General features: G+C 43.3%; 1 protein-coding gene across 1 annotated transcript in view; it reads left to right on the forward strand.

Moving 5' to 3' along the window:
* Positions 1-20518, forward strand: part of LOC140202423 (visual system homeobox 2) — a 434493-nt gene that overhangs the window by 408026 nt on the left and 5949 nt on the right. The window contains exon 2 of the mRNA XM_072267291.1: positions 10789-10946. Within this exon, the coding sequence (XP_072123392.1) occupies positions 10789-10946 (158 nt within the window). The remainder of the gene's footprint in view (positions 1-10788; positions 10947-20518) is intronic.

A 20518-nucleotide genomic window follows, 5' to 3' on the forward strand; every position in this document is an offset into this window, starting at 1 on the left:
GGGTCTTGAGGCTTGAACTTGGAGATGGGCTTGGAGCCTTGAGGCTTGGGCTTGGAGGCGACAGGCTTGGGGTCTTGAAGATTGAGCTTGGAGATGGGCTTGGGGCCTTGAGGCTTGGGCTTGGAGACGACAGGCTTGGGGCCTTGAGGCTTGAGCTTGGAGACGACAGGCTTGGGGCCTTGAGGCTTGAGCTTGGAGACAGGCTGGGAACTGTATATCAACATAGAGCCGGGACTTATCCTTTGAAAAGTCGGGACTCATCTTTAACATGACACTAACATGAGACTGGACAGTACATAGACATAGAGCCAGGACTTATCCTTAGACAAGCCGGGACTCAACTTTATCTCCACACCAAGGTAGGACAGGTCCATCTGTCGGGTAACAGCAGAATGGCCGGACTTACCCAACAGAGGCAAAGACAAGACAAGACAAGACAGGACCTCCCACAGGGCAACGGCAGAATGACCTGATTTACCCCACGGAGGCCAGGCAAGACAAGACAGATCCCCCCACAGGGCAATGGCAGAACGACCTGACTTACCCCACAGAGGCAAGGACAAGAAGAGACAAACACCGAAGAATGACAGACAGTTTGATCGCTGCATTGGGTTTACTCCGAGTCGTAGTTATGGCCAGCAACTTCGGCTGGCTATGGAAACAGCCAGATCCGAACACAAGGTGGCAGCAAACGGCCAGACCCACCCAGCGAAGGTGAGGACACAGAGACAGTTTTCAACACTAGGTAGCGGCAAACGGCCGGACCTACCTAGCAAAGGCGTGGACACAGAGAGACAATTCCACACAACGAAAGATAGTTCCTTATCTTGACCTAACAAGGCTCCGGTCTTGCTCTGGCAGTAAAACTTCAGCGATACAGGCGGGGTATACAGGCAGGGTATCCAGGCTAGGTGAACAGGTAGAGAGTCAGGCGAGGGGGAAAAGACAAAGAGGGGAACAGAGAGTCCAGCAGGGAATCCCTGGTTTGCAGAGGTATTTATGTCTCAGCCCCAAAATGAGAATCATGTGCCTACAACAGAATCTGGGGAAACCAGAAACCTCGGAATAAGGAACTATGGACCAGACCGTGAACCGGAATACAGACTTCACGGACCGGACCATGAATGGCGTTGTGTTGCATGCTTCAAAGTGTGCATAAAGGTTGTTTAGAGTGACAGGGAGGGAGGCGTCGCTGATGCAGTTGACACTGGTTTTCCTTGCATAGTCAGTCATGCCCTTGATCCCCAGCCACATACACCTGAGGTCTGGTGTTCCTGAACTTTTTGTGCATAGGGAATGTTTGCCCTCGAAAGGCCTAAGATAAGGCTTTGCCTGGCTGCTCTGAGAGTTGTTCTGTCTCCAGACTTGAAGGCAGTGTCCCAGGTTTTTAGTAAGAATTGCACCTCTGTGTGCAGCCAGGGCTTCGGTTGGACTGTTCTTGAGGTATCGACATTGTCCACACACTTATTGATGTAGCTGATGACAGACAGGGCATATTCCTCAAGGTCTGTGTCTTTTCCATTTGTGGCGGCCTCTTTGAACATCTACCAGTTAGTCCATTCAAAACAGTCCTGAAACGCAGGGGTGGCCTCATTAGGCCATACAGTGATGCCCTCCTGACTGGTTTCTCCATTTTCAGTATGCTGGGATTAACAGTATGGAGATGTGGTCAGAGAGGCCAAGATGAGGGCGTGGGATGGCTTTGTAAGTATCGTGTCTGTTTGTATAAACGTGGTAGTTTGTTTGTTCCCCTAGTAACCATGGTGACATGCTGGTGGAATTCGGATAAAATATCTTGCAGGTTAATGTGATTGAAGTCTCCTGCATTTCTGAACAGACCATCCGGATGTTTGATTTGTAGAGGGCTGATGATATTGTAAAACCCTCCCAGTAGACCCTTGGTATTCACGTTCTACCCTCATCTAGTAAACATCCTGTTCTTTACATTCATATAGAACACCTTGGAGTTTTCCTTAATCTTACTTCTCATGTCCTCTCCTAGCTTTCCTAAGCTCATTCTTAAACTCCTTCCTGACTACCCTGTAACTCCCTAGAGCCTTTCTTTCTTCCTCTAGATAGTTGTTCTACATCTTTTCTCAACTATGGTTTTCATCCTTCCCCTGTCTCAATGGGACAAACCTATTCAGCCTCCTGTGCTCCCTAAACAATCTCCACATTTCGGTTTTGCATTCCCCTGAGTAAATTTGTTCCCAATTTATGCTCCCTAATTCTTGCCTAATAGCATCATTTGTCCTCCCCCAGTTAAATACTGTCTGCTTCTATCCCTGTCCGAGGCTATATTAAAGGAACTGTGGTTGCTGTCTTGGAAATGCTCACCCACCAGGAGATCTGTCATATGACCAGGTTCATTACCCTGTACCTGATCCAGTATGGCTTCTCTAGTCAGCCCGTCAGAAATGTCATGTCAGAAATCCTTTCTGGACACACCTAACAAATTCTGTCCTCACACTAAGGAGGCATCAATCAATATCTGGAAAATTGAAGTCACCCATGACAACAACCCTGTTATTTTTGTACCTTTCCACAACCTGCCTCCTGATCTGCTCTCCAGTGTCAGTTGCTATTGGAGGTGTCTATAGAATACTCCCAATAGTGTGATTGCTCCCCTCCTGTTCCTGACTTCCATCCATACTGACTCAGTCATCAATCCCTCCCATTACTTGCTGCACCTGTGATACTATCTCTGATTAGCAATGCCACTCCTTGTCTTGTTTTCCTCCTACTCTGTCCCTTTAGAAACACCTTACATTTGGAACATCCAGCAGCTATTCCTGCCCTTCTGACAGCCAAGTCTTTGTAAAGGCCACCACGTCATAGTTCTACGCACTGATCCATGCTCTAAGATTATCATCCTTTTACCTGTTACTTCTCACATTAAAACTGACAGGTTGCAACCCATCCAACTGACTGTAAGGATGTCCAATCCGCCGTCGAGCCTTCCTCACAGTCTCTCTATGTGCTGCAACTACCTTTACACCAACTGCTCCATTCTGTAACCCATTGCTCAGATTCCCATCCCCCTGTCAAATAAACCCTCCCCAAAAGCTCTATCAAACTGGACTATAAAGATATTGAGCTCCTGCAAGTTCAGGTGTAAGCTGCCCCTTTTGTACAGATCATACCTTCCCCAGCAGAGATCCCAATCATCCACAAATTTGAAACCCTGCTCCCTGCACCAATTCTTCAGCCATACGTTCACTCACATATCATATTATTCTTACCCTCACTGGCTCATGACACAGGAAGTAATCTGGAGATTACCATCCTTGAGGTCCTGCTTTTCAGTGTCCTACCTCACTCTCCATATTATCTCTTCAGGAACTCTTCCCTTTTCCTACCTATGTTGTTGGTATCAATATGTACCATGACCTCCAGCTGCTCATCCTCCCCCTTTGGAATGCTTTCCACCCGATCTGAGATGTCTCTGACCCTGGGACCCGAGAGGATGCAACTTAAAATCTGTATTTTGTACTTTATTTTCTCCATATTTATTTACTCTGTTTTTGTTGCTTTATATTTTAAGTAAAACATATATTTGATATGTTGACATTTTATTTTTGCTCCATGTGTTTGCTGTTTTGACATTTATTTCTTATGCTGAAGCTACTTAACAGTGAAAAATCAGAATGCTGCAGATGCTGAAAACCTGAGGTAAAAATCAGAAAGTGCTGGAAACACTCAACAAGTCAGGTAGCACCCGTGGAAAATGAATGGTTAACATTTCAGGTCTAAGATCCTTTGTCTGAAGTAGGACAGAAAGTAGTTTTTCATTGCAGAGCAGGTGGTGAGGGATGGATAGGACAAAGGGAATATCCGTGATAAAATAGGACTAAATGGGTTTGTGTGGCAGATAGAGGCAGATTATACTTCTTTGTCAGCAGTACCTGTTGAATTTAGCAAGCATGTGGGACATACCAAGCAAGTCAGGCTGTACTCGTTGATAGAGAAAATGGATCCAAGATCACAGATGGATGTTAGGTGGAATTGATAGACAGATGGAAATAAAGAAAGAGCAAAGTTTGAGAATTTGATATTGAGCCTGAAAGGCAGCAAAGTGCCCAGATATAATAAGTGGTAATGTTCCACGAGCTTGGGCTAGGTCTAGCTGTACCTCAGCAGATTGCAATAGGTAGCTAGGTCAGAGTGGGAGTTGGATGGAGAATTAATGTGACATGAAATAGTCTCATTGTCACCCTTGTGACAGAAAGCAGTTGTTCTGCCCAGAGCAATGATTCAATCCACTTTTGATTTCTCCACTGCAGAGGAGACCACATTGTTGGTGCTGAATTTAGTACACCTGATTGGAAGAAGTACGGCCCAATCATGATTCGCCCGGAATGACTGCTGTGTCTCTGAATGGAGGGAAGGGAAGAGGTGAAAGATCTGGTGTTGCCTCTCCTGTTGCGCTGAATCAGAATCAGAATCAGGTTTATTATCACCGGCATGTGACATGAAATTTGTTAACTTAGCAGCAGCAGTTCCTTGCAATACATAAAATAGAAGAGAAAAATCAATCAATCAATCAATCAATCAATTACAGTGTGTATATATTGAATAGATTTAAAAAACGTGCAAAAACAGAAATACTGTGTCACCAGGTTTGGATATGGCCCAAGTGCGGAGCGAGAGATTTTGAAGCGGGTCGATAGTTCACAGACTTCAATGTGAACAGTGTTAAAGGGAAAAGAAAACAAGAAGCCAAAGGTCATTAACTGAAACTCTCAAATGGAAGACAAAGCCTACACTGCTGCTAAAGAGAACAACTAAGAATAAAACAAATACTCTTCAGAGTCTGTTGGCTGAACAGTCCAATTTCTTAGGCAAGGCAGAATGCAAACAGGCAGTGAAACATTGCTGTGTCTATGTCCAAATCTCGACAAACACTATGACGGAATGAATGGAGTTAACTACTATCACAATGAAATAATAATTAGCCGACACGTGTATATTAATGAGCACAATTGCCATATCTACTGCGCTTCTGAATCTGTGGTTATGACATACCGCATACTAAAAAAAGTGAGGTAGTGTTCACAGGTTCAATGGCCATTTAGGAACCGGATGGCAGAGGGGAAGAAGCTGTTCCTGAATCACTGAGTGTGTGCTTTCAGAATTCTATACCTCCTACCTGATGGTAACAGTGAGAAAAGGGCATGTCCTGGGTGCTGGAGGTCCTTAATAATGGACGCTGTCTTTATGAGAAACCACTCCTTGAAGATGTCCTGGGTACTTTGTAGGCTAGTGCCCAAGATGGAGCTGACTAAATTTACAACCCTCTGCAGCTTCTTTCAGTCTGGTGCAGTAGCCCCTCCATACCAGACAGTGATGCAGCCTGTCAGAATGCTCTCCATGATACATCTATGGAAGTTTTTGAGTGTATTTGCTGACATGCCAAATCTCTTCAAACTCATAATAAAGTATAGCCACTGTCTTGCCTTCTTTATAACTACATCAATATGTTGGGACCAGGTTAGATCCTCACAGATCTTGACACCCAGGAACTTGAAACTGCTCACTCTCTCCACTTCTGATCCCTCTATGAGGATTGGTATGTGTTCCTTCATTTTACCCTTCCTGAAGTCCACAATCAGCTCTTTTCGTCTTACTGACGTTGAGTGCCAGGTTGTTGCTGCGGCACCACTCCACTAGTTGGCATGTCTCACTCCTGTACGCCCTCTCATCACCACCTGAGATTCTACCAACAATGGTTGTATTGTCAGCAAATTTATAGATGGTATTTGAGCTATGTCTAGTCACACAGTCATGGGTATATAGAGAGTAGAGCAGTGGGCTAAGTACACACCCCTGAGGTGTGCCAGTTTTGATTGTCAGCGAGGAGGATATGTTATCACCAATCCGCACAGACTGTGGTCTTCCAGTTAGGAAGTCGAGGATCCAATTGCAGAGGTGGGTACAGAGGCCCAGGTTCTGCAACTTCTCAATCAGGATTGTGGGAATGATGGTATTAAATGCTGAGCTATAGTCAATGAACAGCTTCCTGACAGAGGTGTTTGTGTTGTCCAGGTGGTCTAAAGCTGAATGGAGAGCCATTGAGATTGCGTCTGTCATTGAACTGTTGAGGCAGGAGGTCAGTCTAGCCATAACCAACCTCTCAAAGCATTTCATCACTGTCGATGTGAGTGCTACCGAGTAATAGTCATTAAGGCAGCTCACATTATTCTTCTTAGGCACTGGTATAATCGTTGCCTTTTTGAAGCAAGTGGGAACTTCTGCCCATAGCAGTGAGAGGTTGAAAATGTCCTTGAATACTCCTGCTAGTTGGTTGGCACAGGTTTTCAGAGCCTTATCAGGTACTCCATCGGGGCCTTCTGCCTTGTGAGGGTTCACTCTCTTTAAAGACAGTCTAACACCGGCCTCTGAGACAGAGATCACAGAAACCACAGGTGATTTTTTCGGACTGGCCTGGTTAAAATCTCCCAAAACAATGGTGAAGATGTTAGGGTGTGCTGTTTCGTGCATGTTGATCCCATTGCTCAGATCATCTAAAGCATGTGAAGGGGCCATACGATTGGAAGTGTTTGACAGGGACTGAATTGTGGACCAGGGACTCATATAGGGAGCACTCCCTTTGAAATGGTGAAAGTGATGTGAGTGAAATATGTGCCTGGTAATGAAATCTTTCAGCTGGTGGAAATTGTGAAGGAAACCCTACTCATTGTCTGTTTGAATTTTCATACATTCACTCTGTACTATTACTGCACTTCACCTGTTAATTATTTTCTGTTTATGTGGTTACATGGCTGTATGCTTTATATTTTAATTTAGTTTTTCCTTCTCTGTTTATATTGATTGCATGTTCTGCATACTCTGTAATTTGTCAGACTATTTTAGTTTAATTTTTCCATTAATTTATTTTATGTTTTATCTGAGGATATTTTGAAATTCATGTTTAATTTATTGTTCAATGTATAAAATGTATTTTCCCATGTGCATTATCAACTTGATACTTCATAATCATGCCTGCTTCATATTTAATTTCCTGGTCTAACTGTTGGATCAGTTTTATACTTTATTGATGTCTGTGTTTTAACTGTTTTATATTTTTAATGTTATTCTTTTATGTAATTAATAGTTTGCTTCTTCAATGTTTCCACATTATTTTGTTTCCTGATCATTTTCTTTAATGTGTCTAAATTTTAATTATATTTCTCTCTGTGTATTTATTTTTTGTTTTGCAATTTATTTTTGGTAATGTTGGGTTAGCTTTTAACTTGTTGGAGAGTTAAAGTTTTTTTAACTTCTAATATGGTTTATTTTATGTGGTTCATAATTAATTTATCTTTGGGTACTTATTCTTCACTTTCACTGGATCTTTCATGGGTTTATTATTTTAATTATTACCTATGCCCTTTAAACCTATTTAATTCCAGCAGGGTTTCTATTTAACAATGTAATAAGCAATGTTGTTGAGGCCAGCACATTTGTCTTCTCTATATCTTACAACAATAATGGCAGAGGCTGATCTGCTCATCGGATACTTCCCAGCCTGCAAAGAACAATCCCATTAGCTCCGTATTCCCTCTCTTTCTTTCCTCATATTCCGGTAATGCATTCTCTCTCATGTCCCATATCCTATCCTAATTCTCCTGGCACTCACCGACACTAAGAGTAACTTAATCTTTCGGAGAGCATGTTTATGGAATGTAGAAGGAAACCCCGAGCAGCCAGGAGAGAATATGCAAGCTCCAGAGGTCAGCACCACACCTCCAGTTGGTCTCTTCTGTATTTACTTTGGGAATGTTCTTGACAAAGTCCCAACCAACAGATGATAAAAAAAATCATAGAATTCAAGAAAAAAACTGATAAATTGGATCCAAAATTTGTAACTTGTAGCAGAAAGCGCAATCCCAAATGATGGATGAATTAGTGACTTGGAACATAGAAGTGAGCAGTTGGATTCAGTGCTAAGTCGATTGCTTAACATGGGATAGATCTGCACTCAGTGGCCACTGTATTAGATACACCTGCTCGTTAATGCAAATATCTAATCAGCCAATCATGTAGCACCAACTCAATACATAAAAGCATGCAGACACGGTCAAGAGGTCTGGTTATCATTCAGACTAAACATTAGAATGGAGAAGAAATGCGACCTAAGTGTGGAATGATTGTTGATGCCAGATGGGGTGATTAATTTTCACACACAACAGTCTCTAGAGTTTACAGAGAGTGGTGCAAAAAACATCCAGCGAGGGGCAATTCTGTAGGTGGAAACACCTTGTTAATGAGAGTAATCAGAGGAGAAGGGCTGGACTGGTTCAAGCTGACAGGAAGGTGTAAGTAACACAAATAAGCACATGTTACAACATGGGTGTGCAGAAGAACATCTCTGAATGCACAACCCATGACCCACAAAGTGGATGGGCTACAGCAGCAGAAGACCATAAACATACTCTCAGTGGCTGCTTTGTTAGGTATAGGAGATGTCTAATAAAGCAGCCACTGTGTGAATGATTTTAACTGGTCTGGTAGTTGCGATTAACTGGCATCTAAATGAGGTCAGCATGGTACATAGCTGGTGAACGCAGTAGAATTCAAGGCAATCCTATCCAGGGAAGTGTGATTTGATGGACTTGGGCATGTGAGGGCCAAGTAGGTAAGGGAATACAGGATAAACAACGCATGACTGAGATGTCTAGATGAGACCTCGTATCAGTGAGAACATGCAGATGACAAAGATGTTTGGATGCACTTTTATTAACTCTTGAACCAGGGCGGCTCTGTACTTCAGTGATAAGGGCTGCTACCTCACAGGTCCAGTGACCTGGGTTCAATCCTGGAGTTTGTGCATTCTCCTCATGACCGTGTGGGTTACCTCCAGGAGATCCTCCCTCTCCCTCTCCCTCGCCATCTCCTTCCTCTCCTTGTCCCTCCTCCTCCTCCCTCCCTTTCCCTTTTCCTACTCCTTCCCTTTCCCTCTTTCTCCTCCTCCTTCTCCTTCCTCCTGCTCCTTCTCCCTCCTCCTCCCTCTCCCTCCTCTTCCCTCTCCTTCTCCCTCCTCCTCCTCCCTCTCCCTAAGGCACGTGGGTTGCTAGGCTAATTGGCCTCTGTAAGTTTCCCCAAGAGCATAGAATTTGAGGAGAACTGATGGGAATGTGGGGGAATATCACTGGATTAAGTAAATGGGTGGTTGATGGTCAGCATGGATTTGATGGGCTGAAAGTCCTGTTTCTGAGAGGCATGGTTCGATAACTCTATCATTGTAAAAAACATTAGCCCGGCACAGTTGTGGGACTACTGGTCACAACTCCACATGAAATATACTACAGATCCCTGGATGGAGATGAGGACATGTATGAAGATGCAAGAGTCTCCCAATTCTGGAATGTGGAGCAACACAAATTACTGGAGGAACTCAACAAGTCAGGCAGCATCTGTGGAGAGAAATGGCAGTCACCCTTTCAGGTTGAGACCCTTCATCTGGACTGAAATGAGAGGGGAGGTAGGTAGTTTGATAAGGGAGGAAGGAAGCAAGAGCTGGCAGGTGATCGATGGAAGAGATGGAGGGCTGAAGATGATGAAATCTTACAGGAGAGGAAGGTGAGCATAGATGGAAACCTGTGGGAGGAGTATGTGGGTGACGGGCAGATGGAACGGATTGGGAAAGGAATCAGGAGCAGAGAGAAAAAGGAGAGAGGAGGGAACACTTGGTGGAAGTTGGGGAATTCAGTGTTTATGCTATCCACTTGTAGGCCACCCAGGCAGAGTCAGAGGTGCTGTTCCTTCTCTGATTTATGAAGATGATGGCAATGTTGGAAAATTTTACTGATGAAGAGAGGTGTTCTGGTCGGGGATTATTTTCTCTGGGCAATGCAAGGCCCTGACAAGTGTGATTTAATCAGAATGTATACAATTACTTGAGATTTAGATAACTAGACAGGATACATTTCCCTCAGCAGGGAGGTCAGTGACTGAGGGACACCAGTTAGTTGTAGGACTGGAGGGAGTTCCGAGTGTCATTTCCTCTGAGGATGCTGGTACTCTGGAACTCTTTGCCCAGAGTGGTGGTGGAGGAAGAACCAGAGGAGGCATAGAATGAGCATCCAAGGAGCCACAACCTTCAGGACTAGGAACAGAGTGTAGGGAAATAGGATTAGTCATTTTTTTTGGTTGGAATGAGATGATGGGCCAAATAGTCTCCTCCTTCACTCTGAATGTATAAAACTCTCTGAATTCCCATTGCAGGCTTTGATTGTTTTTGGCTCCTCTTTAAAGTCAGGTTTATGTGTTTTCATGCCCTGACTAGTCCGTCATCCCTCTGGATGTGTCCTTGGGATACAGTTTCATCCTTGGATCAGGGTCTCAACGCACTTGTTACTGTCGCCCCCCCCCCCCCAACTGGCATTTAATCCTATGGGTTTTAGTGCAGGCGGACTGGCTGCCATTGTACAGCGTACAGTGCTTGTAGCCAAACTCTTCCCTAGCCAAGGTCTAACTCTTTTCTCAGTTAAGGGTGTATTTAGTCTAACTCTTTTCTCAGTTAAGGGTGTATTTATATCAAATATGGTTGCCACTTCAGTGAAGTACCTGCGATTAGCTGTATGGTCAGACAAGCTACCCTTGTCGTTAGACCATCTCCATGACTAAAACATTGGTGTTACAATTAAACCAGCAGCACTTGGGTCTTAACAATTTCTCTGCATTGAACACTTGTCATATTGAGCATGCTCTGTTAGTGAGTTGTAAAGATGCATCTTTACAATCTGAGTGTGTGGACAGAAGCCTTTTGTCGCTCTCCCTGTGCAGATGAGTCAAAACCGGTAAAGCAGAGGCGAGCACGGGCTAACTACAGCAGCTGGCAGCTGGAAGAACTGGAGAAAGCATTCAAGGCGACACAGTATCCAGACATCTTTATGAGAGAGGCCCTGGCGCTAAGATTGGACCTGATCGAGGCCAGGGTACAGGTACGGTTATTGCAGGTGTTCCGAGGCACTGTACGTGTTTATGTGTCTCCATCCATTTTTTGTACAAACTCTGTGTATGTAAGCTTGAATGACGAATGTTGAGGTGTATGTGTGTGTGTTGCTGTATGAACTGAGGATATGCAATTATGAGAATTGTTTGTTTACTGTACATATGCAGGTGGGGTCTCTTTGTGATTCTGTGTATACATGTTGTGTGTGCTGTTCATCTGTGTCTTATCTGTGCTATGTCTACTTTGGCTTTATATATTGGATTAAGTATATTCTGTTTTCTTCGTGCGTGCTATGTGTGTACGTGTGTTTGAATGAGTGTTAGTGTTAATTAGGCCAATTAGTCCAACCTCTGTCATTGGGGAGATGCTGGAGTTGAATATTTAGGAAGCAACAGCAGGGCATTAAAAAAATAACACTTTTAAGCAAATGATTCAATGGAAAGAAAATTGTGTTTGACCAATTTGTCAGCGTTCTCTAGAAATGTATCAAACAGGGTGGATAAAGGGTAACAAGTAGATGTGATGCATCCAACGATACACTTTGTATTGAAAAGATAGGCAGGTAGACAGAGGGGGTCGTGTGGCTCTGTTGGAAAAAAAGAAATCAAATCCTTAGAAAGAGGTGACATGTGATAGGAAGATGTAGAATCTTTGTGGGTAGAGTTAAGAAACTGCAAGGGTGAAAAGACCTTGATGAGAGTTATATCCAGGCCTCCAAACAGTAGCCAGGATGTGGGCTACAAATTACAATGGGAGATAGAAAAAGCATGTCAAAAGGGCAATGTTATGATAGACATGTAGTATTTCAATATGCCGGTAGATTGGGAAAATCAGGTTGATGCAGGATCCCTAGAGGAAGAATTTGTAGAATGCCTATGCTCTTTTTAGAGCAGCTTGTGATTGAACCTATTAGGGAAAAGGCTAACCTGCACTGGGTGTGTAATGAACCAGATTTGATTAGGGAGCTAAAGGGAAAGGAACTCTTAGGAGGCAGAGCTCCGAGGGAGATGCTAAAGTCAAATGTATCATTATTACAGTGGAGTAAAGGAAATTATAGAGACATGAGAGAGGAGATAGCCAAAGTTGATTGGAAGGGGTCACTAACAGATGGCAGAAAAACAATGGCTGGAGTTTCTGGGAGGAATCCAGAAGGCGCAGAATAGATACATCTCAAAGATGAATTATTCTAAAGGGAGGATGAGGCAACTATGGCTGACAAGAAAAGCAAAAGAGAGGGCATATAATAGATCAAAAATTAATGGGATATTAGAGGATTGGAAACTTTTAAAAACCAACAAGAAGGCAACTAAAGATACCATAAGGAGGGAAAAGATGAAATATGAAGGTAAAGTAGCCAATAATATAAAAGAGGATACTAAAATCTTTTTCAATATATAAAGAGCAAAAGAGGCAAGAGGAGATATCCAACCACTGGAAAATTATGCTGGAGAGGTTGTAATAGGGGACAAGGCAATAGTGGATGAACTGAATAAGTATATGTGCATCTGGCTTCACAGTGGAAGGCACTAGCAGTATGCCGGCAGTTTGAGAGTGTCAGGGGGCAGAAGTGAGTGTAATTACTTGGGAGAAGGTGCTTGGGAAACTGAAAGGTTTGAATGTAGATAGGTCACCTGCACCATGATGAACAACACCCCGAGGTTCTAAAAGAGATAGGTGAAGCGATTGTGGAGGCATGAGTAATGATCTTTCAAGAATCACTGGAATCTGGCACGGTTCTGGAGAAATGGAAAATTGAAAAAATCACTGCACTCTTCTAGAAGGGAGAGAGGCAAAAGAAAAGAAATTATAGGCCAGTTGGCCTGATGTCAGTGGTTGGGAAGATGTTAGAGTTGATTGTTAAGATAGTGCCAAGGAAGCAGGGAGTCTGTAGAAGGACTTAGACGGATTAAGAGAATGGGCAAAGAAGTGGCAGATGGAATATAGTGTTGGGAAGTGTATCTACTTAATGGCAGAAAATTCAATGATCTGAGGTGCAAAGGGACTTGAGAGTCCTTGTGTAGGATTCTCTAAAGGTTACCTTGCAAGCTGAGTCATTAGTGAGGAAGACAAATGCAAAATTAACATTCATTTTGAGAGGATAAGAATATAAAATCAAGAATGTAATGATGAGGCTTTATAAGGTACTGGTGAGGCCTCACTTCGACTATTGTCAACAGATTTGGGGTCCTTATCTTAGAAAGGATGTGCCAACATTGGAGAGGGTTCAGAGGAGGTTCATGAGAATGATTCCGTGAATGAAAGGGTTGTCATATGAGGAGTGTTTGTTGGCTCTGGGCCTGTACTTATTGAAATTTAGAAGAACGAGGATAGGGGGATCCCATTGGAACTTATTGAATGGTGAAAGGCCTAGATAGAGAGGATGTGGAGAGGATATTTCCTTTTGTGGGGAGTCTAAGATTAGAGGGCACAGTCTCAGAATAGAGGGACATCCATTTAGAACAGAGATGAGAGGAATATCTTCAGCTAGAGAGTGGTGAATCTGTGGAATTCTTTGCCACGGGCAACTGTGCAGGTCAGGTCATTTGGTATATTTAAGGCAAAAGATGATAGCTTTTTGATTAGTCAGGGCATGCAAGGTTATGGGGAGAAGGTCGGAGAAAGGGGTTAAGAGGAAAATTGGATCAGCCATGATGAAATGGTGGATCAGACTCGATAGGCCGAATGGATAAATTATACTTCTATGTCTTGTGGTTTTATATAATTGGTTCCAGAAACCACTCAGTAATCAGAATGAGAATCAGGTTTATTATCACTGGCATGTGTCGTGAAATTTGTTAACTCAGTAGCAGCATTTCAATGCAATACATGGTAATGTAGAAGGAAAAAATAATAAAGTAATTCAATAAAGTAAGCATATATGTATGTATATTTAAATTAAAAATAGTGCAAAACTGAAACAATATATAGAAAAAGTGAGGTAGTGTTCATGGGTTCAAAGTCCGTTTCGGGGAAGAAGCTGATCCTGAATCGCTGAGTGTGTGTCTTCAGGCTCCTGTACCTCCTTCCTGATGGTAATAATGAGAAGAGGGCATGTCCTGGGTGATGAGCATCCTTAATAATGGATGTCGCCTTTCTGAGGCAACGCTCCTTGAAGATGTCTTCGAAACCACAGAGGCAAGTACCCAAGATGGAGCTAACTTATTTTACAACTTCCCGTGGCTTCTTTTGGTCCTGTGCATTAGCAATCCCCACCCCCACCCACCCACCCACCCCCCCCACCCCATACCAGTCAGTGATGCAGCCTGTCAGAATGCTCCCCATGGTACATGTATAGAAGTTTTCAAGTGTTTTAGGTGACAAACCAAACCTCTTCAAACTCCTAATGAAATATAGCCACTGCCTTTCTTTCTTAATAGCTGTATCAAAATGTTGAGACCAGGTTAGATCCTCAGAGATCTTGACACCAAGGAACTTGAAATAAGGTGGTAGGTATAAGGTTACCGCACAAGACGAGGTTAGGGATAAATAAATAGGCAGGTAAGATTTCCATTCCCAAGATCTGTCTATAAACAATTTTTTTTCAATATAAAAGTTATAAATGAACAATTTCAACAAGGGTAAATTAACATGAACACTTGAAGTCCTGTATCTGTGAGATTAGCATATGAGATTACATATAAAGACCTTTTTATTGAAGATTGATTGTCTATTGAAATAAGAAGCCACCATCCCTGTTCTAGAACTCCTAAAGATGTTTGCATTTCTATAACTAACTTTCCTGTCTTGAAAAATGCTTTAAAATTTATGGGAAAATTTGCATGAAGTCAGAGTTCCATACATGAGATCTATAAATGAGGGAGCATGATATGAGACTGATTAATAAAAAGTTTGGGATAAATGGATCATTTTTAGATTGACATTCAATAAGTACAGGGATGCCACAGGGTTTGATTGTTTACAACCTTCACTGATGATTTGGATGAAGAACTGTGTGTACTGGAATAATGGTTGCTGTTTTTACAAAGATAAGTCGGTGAGCAAGTTGTGAGGAAGGCACATAGAGCCAGCTGAGGGATAGAAATAGGTTCAGTGAGTGATAAAGGAATTGGCAGAATGGTAATATAATATAGAATGTGGGATTGTCATACATTTTGCAAGGAAAAATGAAAAGGCAAATTTCTAAATGGGTTGAGACTACACAATGTTGTGGTGCAAAGGGATCTGCACAAAAACTCTGCATGGGGTACAGCAAATAATTAGGATGGAGATTTGGGACATCCTCTACAGTAGGAAAGTTTTCATTAGCACTTACAGTGAGTTTATGAGGCCACAGCTGGAGTTCTACAGATAGTGTGCAGGGCAAAAGTAGTCTACAGATAATGTGCAGGGCAAGGGTAGTCTACAGATAATGTGCAGGACAAGGGTAGTCTATAGATAGTGTGCAGAACAAAGGTAGTTTACAGATAGTGTGTAGGGCAAGAGTAATCTGCAGATAGTGTGCAGGACAAGTGTAGTTTACAGATAATGTGCAGGGCTAGAGTAGTCTACAGATAGTGTGCAGGACAAGGGTAGTCTACAGATAGTGTGCAGGGCAAAGGTAGTCTTCAGATAGTGTGCAGGGCAAGAGTAGTCTACAGATAGTGTGCAGGGCAAGAGTAGTCTACAGATAGTGTGCAGGGCAAGAGTGGTCTACAGATAATGTGCAGGGCAAGAGTAGTCTACAAATGGTGTGCAGAGCAAAGGTAGTTTACAGGTAGTGTGCAGGGCAAAGGTAGACTACAGATAGTGTGCAGGGCAAGGGCAGTCTACAGATAGTGTGCAGGGCAAAGGTAGACTACAGATAATGTGCAGGGCAAGGGTAGTCTACAGATAGTGTGCAGGGCAAGAGTAATCTACAGATAGTGTGCAGGGCAAGGGTAGTCTACAGATAGTGTGCAGGGCAAGTGTAGTTTACAGATAGTGTGCAGGGCATGGGTAGTCTACAGATAGTGTGCAGGGCAAAGGTAGACTACAGATAATGTGCAGGGCAAGGGTAGTCTACAGATAGTGTGCAGGGCAAGGGCAGTCTACAGATAGTGTGCAGGGCAAGTGTAGTTTACAGATAGTGTGCAGGGCATGGGTAGTCTATAGATAGTGTGCAGAACAAAGGTAGTTTACAGATAGTGTGAGGGCAAGAGTAATCTGCAGATAGTGTGCAGAGCAAGTGTAGTTTACAGATAGTGTGCAGGACAAGGGTAGTCTACAGATAGTGTGCGGGGCAAGGGTAGTCTACAGATAGTGTGCAGGGCAAGAGTCGTCTTCAGATAGTGCGCAGGGCAAGGGTAGTCTACAGATAGTGTGCAGGGCAAGAGTAGTCTACAGATAGTGTGCGGGGCAAGAGTAGTCTACAGATAGTGTGCGGGGCAAGTGTAGTTTACAGATAGTGTTCAGGGCAAGGGTAGTCTACAGATCATGTACAGTCAGCCCAGGATAGAAAGTTCTTTGAAGAGCATAGTTTCCCTTTACCCAGCAGGGGACCAGCAGGGCATACTGAGACGAGATAAAGATGCAAATGTAGGATTCTGGGGTAACACTTAATATTGCTCTGTTACTTTACTAAATCTGAAATATTATTATCCTTTAACACATAGATTCTATTAGTCGTTAATACCTGATTTGCCACCGTGCGATTAGTGATTGATTCTGAAAATAAGGAATTTGAACACACACAAGGTAACCAATTGCTCAATATCTGTATCTGCTGGTTAATGTCAGTACAAAAATGGCATTTCTTTGTTGAAACTTTGGAACAGTTTTGTGTTGGGGACCACGCTGTTCTCCTTGTGCACAATAAAGTTTGAGGAACTGCTGTCCTGCAGACCATGGGTTTGTGCTGGGTTTAAAGTCTTGATCTTCAACATCTTGATCCTCAATCAAACAAAAGCTGTGCTGGCATATCAAAGATGATTATGAATATCAATCCATTGTTACTGTCAGCTTTCCTTGAGAGGGTCCCCTGAGAATTTGGAAGTAGTCTGCAAGAAGCTTTATTGTTAGAAGCCAGTGTTATACAGCCCAGGCAGGCTGGTAGTGTTGTGTTTGTTACTGAGGGATGGTGCAAAGCACACCAGGATGCCAGCGTGCAGGATATTTGACTGAGCTTAATTGCTTGTACAGTATGTGAACTCCTCCCAGGTGGGAGTGGCTAACTGAGTGACACACGAGTAACACTATTAACTAGCACTACATCTCCCCTTCTTGAAAAAAAAAGAAAAACTAGGTATGCCCCTCTTGTTTAGAGAACTCCATTGAAAATATCATAACTGAAATTGAGCGATTCAGTTCATTTTACCCATAACATGTAACTTATGCTCCTTATATAAACATATAAATAATTGCCAACATCATAACTGTCTTTTTCTCTTTTTGTTTTCCTCCTCTTTTCTCCACAATTAACTTTTTTTAAGAACAGCTCTCATTTTGAGAAATGTTTTCAACATTAGAACTCTTTTTTAAAAACACTAATTCTAATGCATGTCAGGGTAGGTACCTGAACACTCCAGCAGAATGAAAGGATTATTCTGCCCCTTTAGTCACTTGCCCTTAGATATTAGATATAAGAGTATATTTCTGTGGTGGGACAGATAAACAACTGATCTAGTATAGGTTCCTGGCTGTGTTGGAGTGAATGGAGATTCTTGGACAGGTGCATCCGCTTCTGGTAAGTGATCATCATCATAAGGCTTAGGCCACTCTATTTCTTTCTCTACCTTTCATGGACTTTGAAGGCACATAAACACACGTCTGTTCTGCTAGATTTCACCTGGTGATGTGCTGCCGAATTATTGTTCCTTTGGTAAATTGGTCTGAAACCCAAACAGCTTCACCACTCCTGAGCAGCGACAGTTTTTGCTCCATGTCAGAGATCATGCATGTTCTTCATTTTCTCACACTGTGTTGTCTCAAAGTTTCTCACTTTGTCTAAGTCTGTAACTAAGGTGGAGAAGGGAAGGAAGAACAGACAGGCTTGTTCTCAGTCTCTGCCCCATTGACAGCTCTGATGGACTGTAGTCATTGCAAGAGGTGAAGAGCGAGAGCTAGCAGTGCTTTGTGGGGGCCTTTGCCTTTTAACAGTTTGCACAGCTCTTTCTACTTCATTTTTCTGTAGGTAAGGTGGACTGCTTGTCTGGTGTTTGAACTCATGGTCCCAATCAAAGGCTTTCAATTCTGAGCGGCTGAATTATGGACCATTGTCAGACACAAAGTGTCACTGGTATTCCATGGCAAGTGAATACAACTTTCAGGTGCTGAATAAATGCTGCTAAAGTTGTAGATGACAGCTCGGACACCTCAACATCCCATGAGTAGTAATTCACGTTTAGAAGATATTTGTCTCTTTTTGGCTCAAAAATACCCGTGTTTGCAATTTGCCATGGGAAGTCTGGGAATTCTGTGGGACAGAGAGGCTCAGTGTGATTTTGAGCATTTTTCTGGATTGATTTACATAATCTCCGAGCTGTGTGCTCAGACCAGGCCACCACATGGACTGCCTTGTTCTTCGGCCACGTTTTTCGATGCTTTGATTTCCTTGTAGATTTGACTGATGACTTTGGTGAGCATAGAAGCAGAAATGATGAGTCCATTGCCTTTTAGCAGCAAACCATCAAGAGTGGTGAGTGTGTCTCTTTCAAGCCAGTAAGGTCTGAGTTCATGAGCTCCTTTTTGAACAGCTGGCCATCCAAGCTCACAGTATTGCATTACCTTGCTGCAGATTTGGTCCCTTTTGGATTCAGCTCGAATTTACTCTGTGGTGCAGGAAACTTTGAGATACTGTACCTGAGCTAAGAAGATGTTGATGTCTTCCATGAGGTGCAGTCAGCTTCTGTCCACTCACATTAACATGGCATCCTTGACAGAGTGTCTGGTGTTGTGAAAGATTTGCCAGGGACATGTTCAATGTCATAACAGTATTGCATGAAACTCATTCTGAATCTTTGCAGACGTGGAGGTAAGTCATCCAAGTGTTTTGAGCTGAGGAGGCTGACAAGTGGCTTGTGGCCTGTTTCAAGTAGGAATTTGGTGTTTATCAAGTAGCAGCTGAAGCATTCACAAGTCCACACAAGAGCCAGCATCTCCTTCTCGATTTGGGCATGATGCTGTTCAGTAGGAGTCAGTGCTCTTGATGCATCTGCCACCGGTTTCCATACACCACTGCAGTTTGGCATGAGCACTCCCCCTAGGCCAAAGGATGAGGCATCTGCTGATACCTTGGTTGCTTTGTTTGGATCAAAGAATGCCAATATTGGCAGACAGATAAGCTCTGCTTTAAGTGAAGAGAACGACTTCTCCTGTGGTGTGTCCGAGGTTCAAACATTTCCCTCAGAGAGGAGGTCACTAGGTGGCTTTGATTTCTCTGTCAAATCTGGAATGAACTTTCCCAGCTGGAATTACTGTGCCTAGCAAACTGCGGATCGCTGATACATTCATAGGTTCTTCCATGTTCTGAGCTCATGCCAGTTTGTCTGAGTCTGGTTGCACTCCCTCCAAATCTGCAGATCCGTGTTTCTCCAAATCTGCAGATCTGTGTTTCTCCAAGTCTGCAGATCCGTGATTCTCCAAATCTGCAGATCTGTGTTTTTTTTGTGCAATGGTTCAAAGTTTCAATTTAATGTCAGAGAAATGTATACAATGTACATCTGGAAATGCTTTTTCTTCACAAACATCCATGAAACATCCATGCCCCAAACATGAGAACCCTAAAGTCTCCCCCAGCTCCCCCCTCCCGCGTGTAAGCGGCAGCAAGCAACAATCCCCCCTCCCTCTACTGGCAAAAAAAAAACAAGCATCACACTCAAGCTTGAGCAAAGCAATAGCAAAGGCACAGACTTTCAGTTACCCCAAAGACTTGGCGTTTCACACACATTCAACATACCACAGATTCGCTCTGTCCCTAATAAGGGGGAAAGAGGTGACTCCATTTTCCCAGCGAGCAGGGAGACATAACAAACAACTCGCTGGTTTACGATGTTAAAAGTCCGTTACGTCGCTTTTTTCGAGCTCTGTGCCTGAAGATCGCAAAGATCTCGGGTCTCCAGGAACACAGCCACAGATATCTCAACAACCCCGACGACACACAGGTCTCCTGTTGTGATACTGACCCTTGATCTGCCCGTCTCCAGAGCCCCGAGCTCATAGGCTTCCAAATACAAGCGAGACTCTCAGGCTAAACACTTAGCCTGCTGAACAGCGGCCGGTTATGAAACCCTGAGAACGGGTCCCATTCCCGCAAAGAACCGAAGTCAGCATGTAACTCCAGGTCAGGGTCTTCATAAGAACCCTGAAAGGGGAAAATAAGGATATTAAGGATGGAAATAGAGCTGTTTCCGAAGATGCAAGCAAAGGAGGCACTGTGTAACGCCAGCTTAACTCCGCCACCGGCTCCAGGTTTGGGGTGATTCCTCCCTGTTTCAGTTTCTCCAAGGCACCTTGAAAAGTTCCTCACTTGAGCCTCCAAAGATGAATATATTGTTCATATGGCAGTCTACTCCTTCCAGTCCCTCCAGAATTTGGTTCATCCTCTTCTGAAACCATTCAGAGGTACCAAAATGGAGTATATATATT

The sequence above is a fragment of the Mobula birostris genome, chromosome 9 (genome assembly GCF_030028105.1).
Source record: "Mobula birostris isolate sMobBir1 chromosome 9, sMobBir1.hap1, whole genome shotgun sequence".
In the NCBI taxonomy this organism is placed as follows: domain Eukaryota; kingdom Metazoa; phylum Chordata; class Chondrichthyes; order Myliobatiformes; family Myliobatidae; genus Mobula; species Mobula birostris.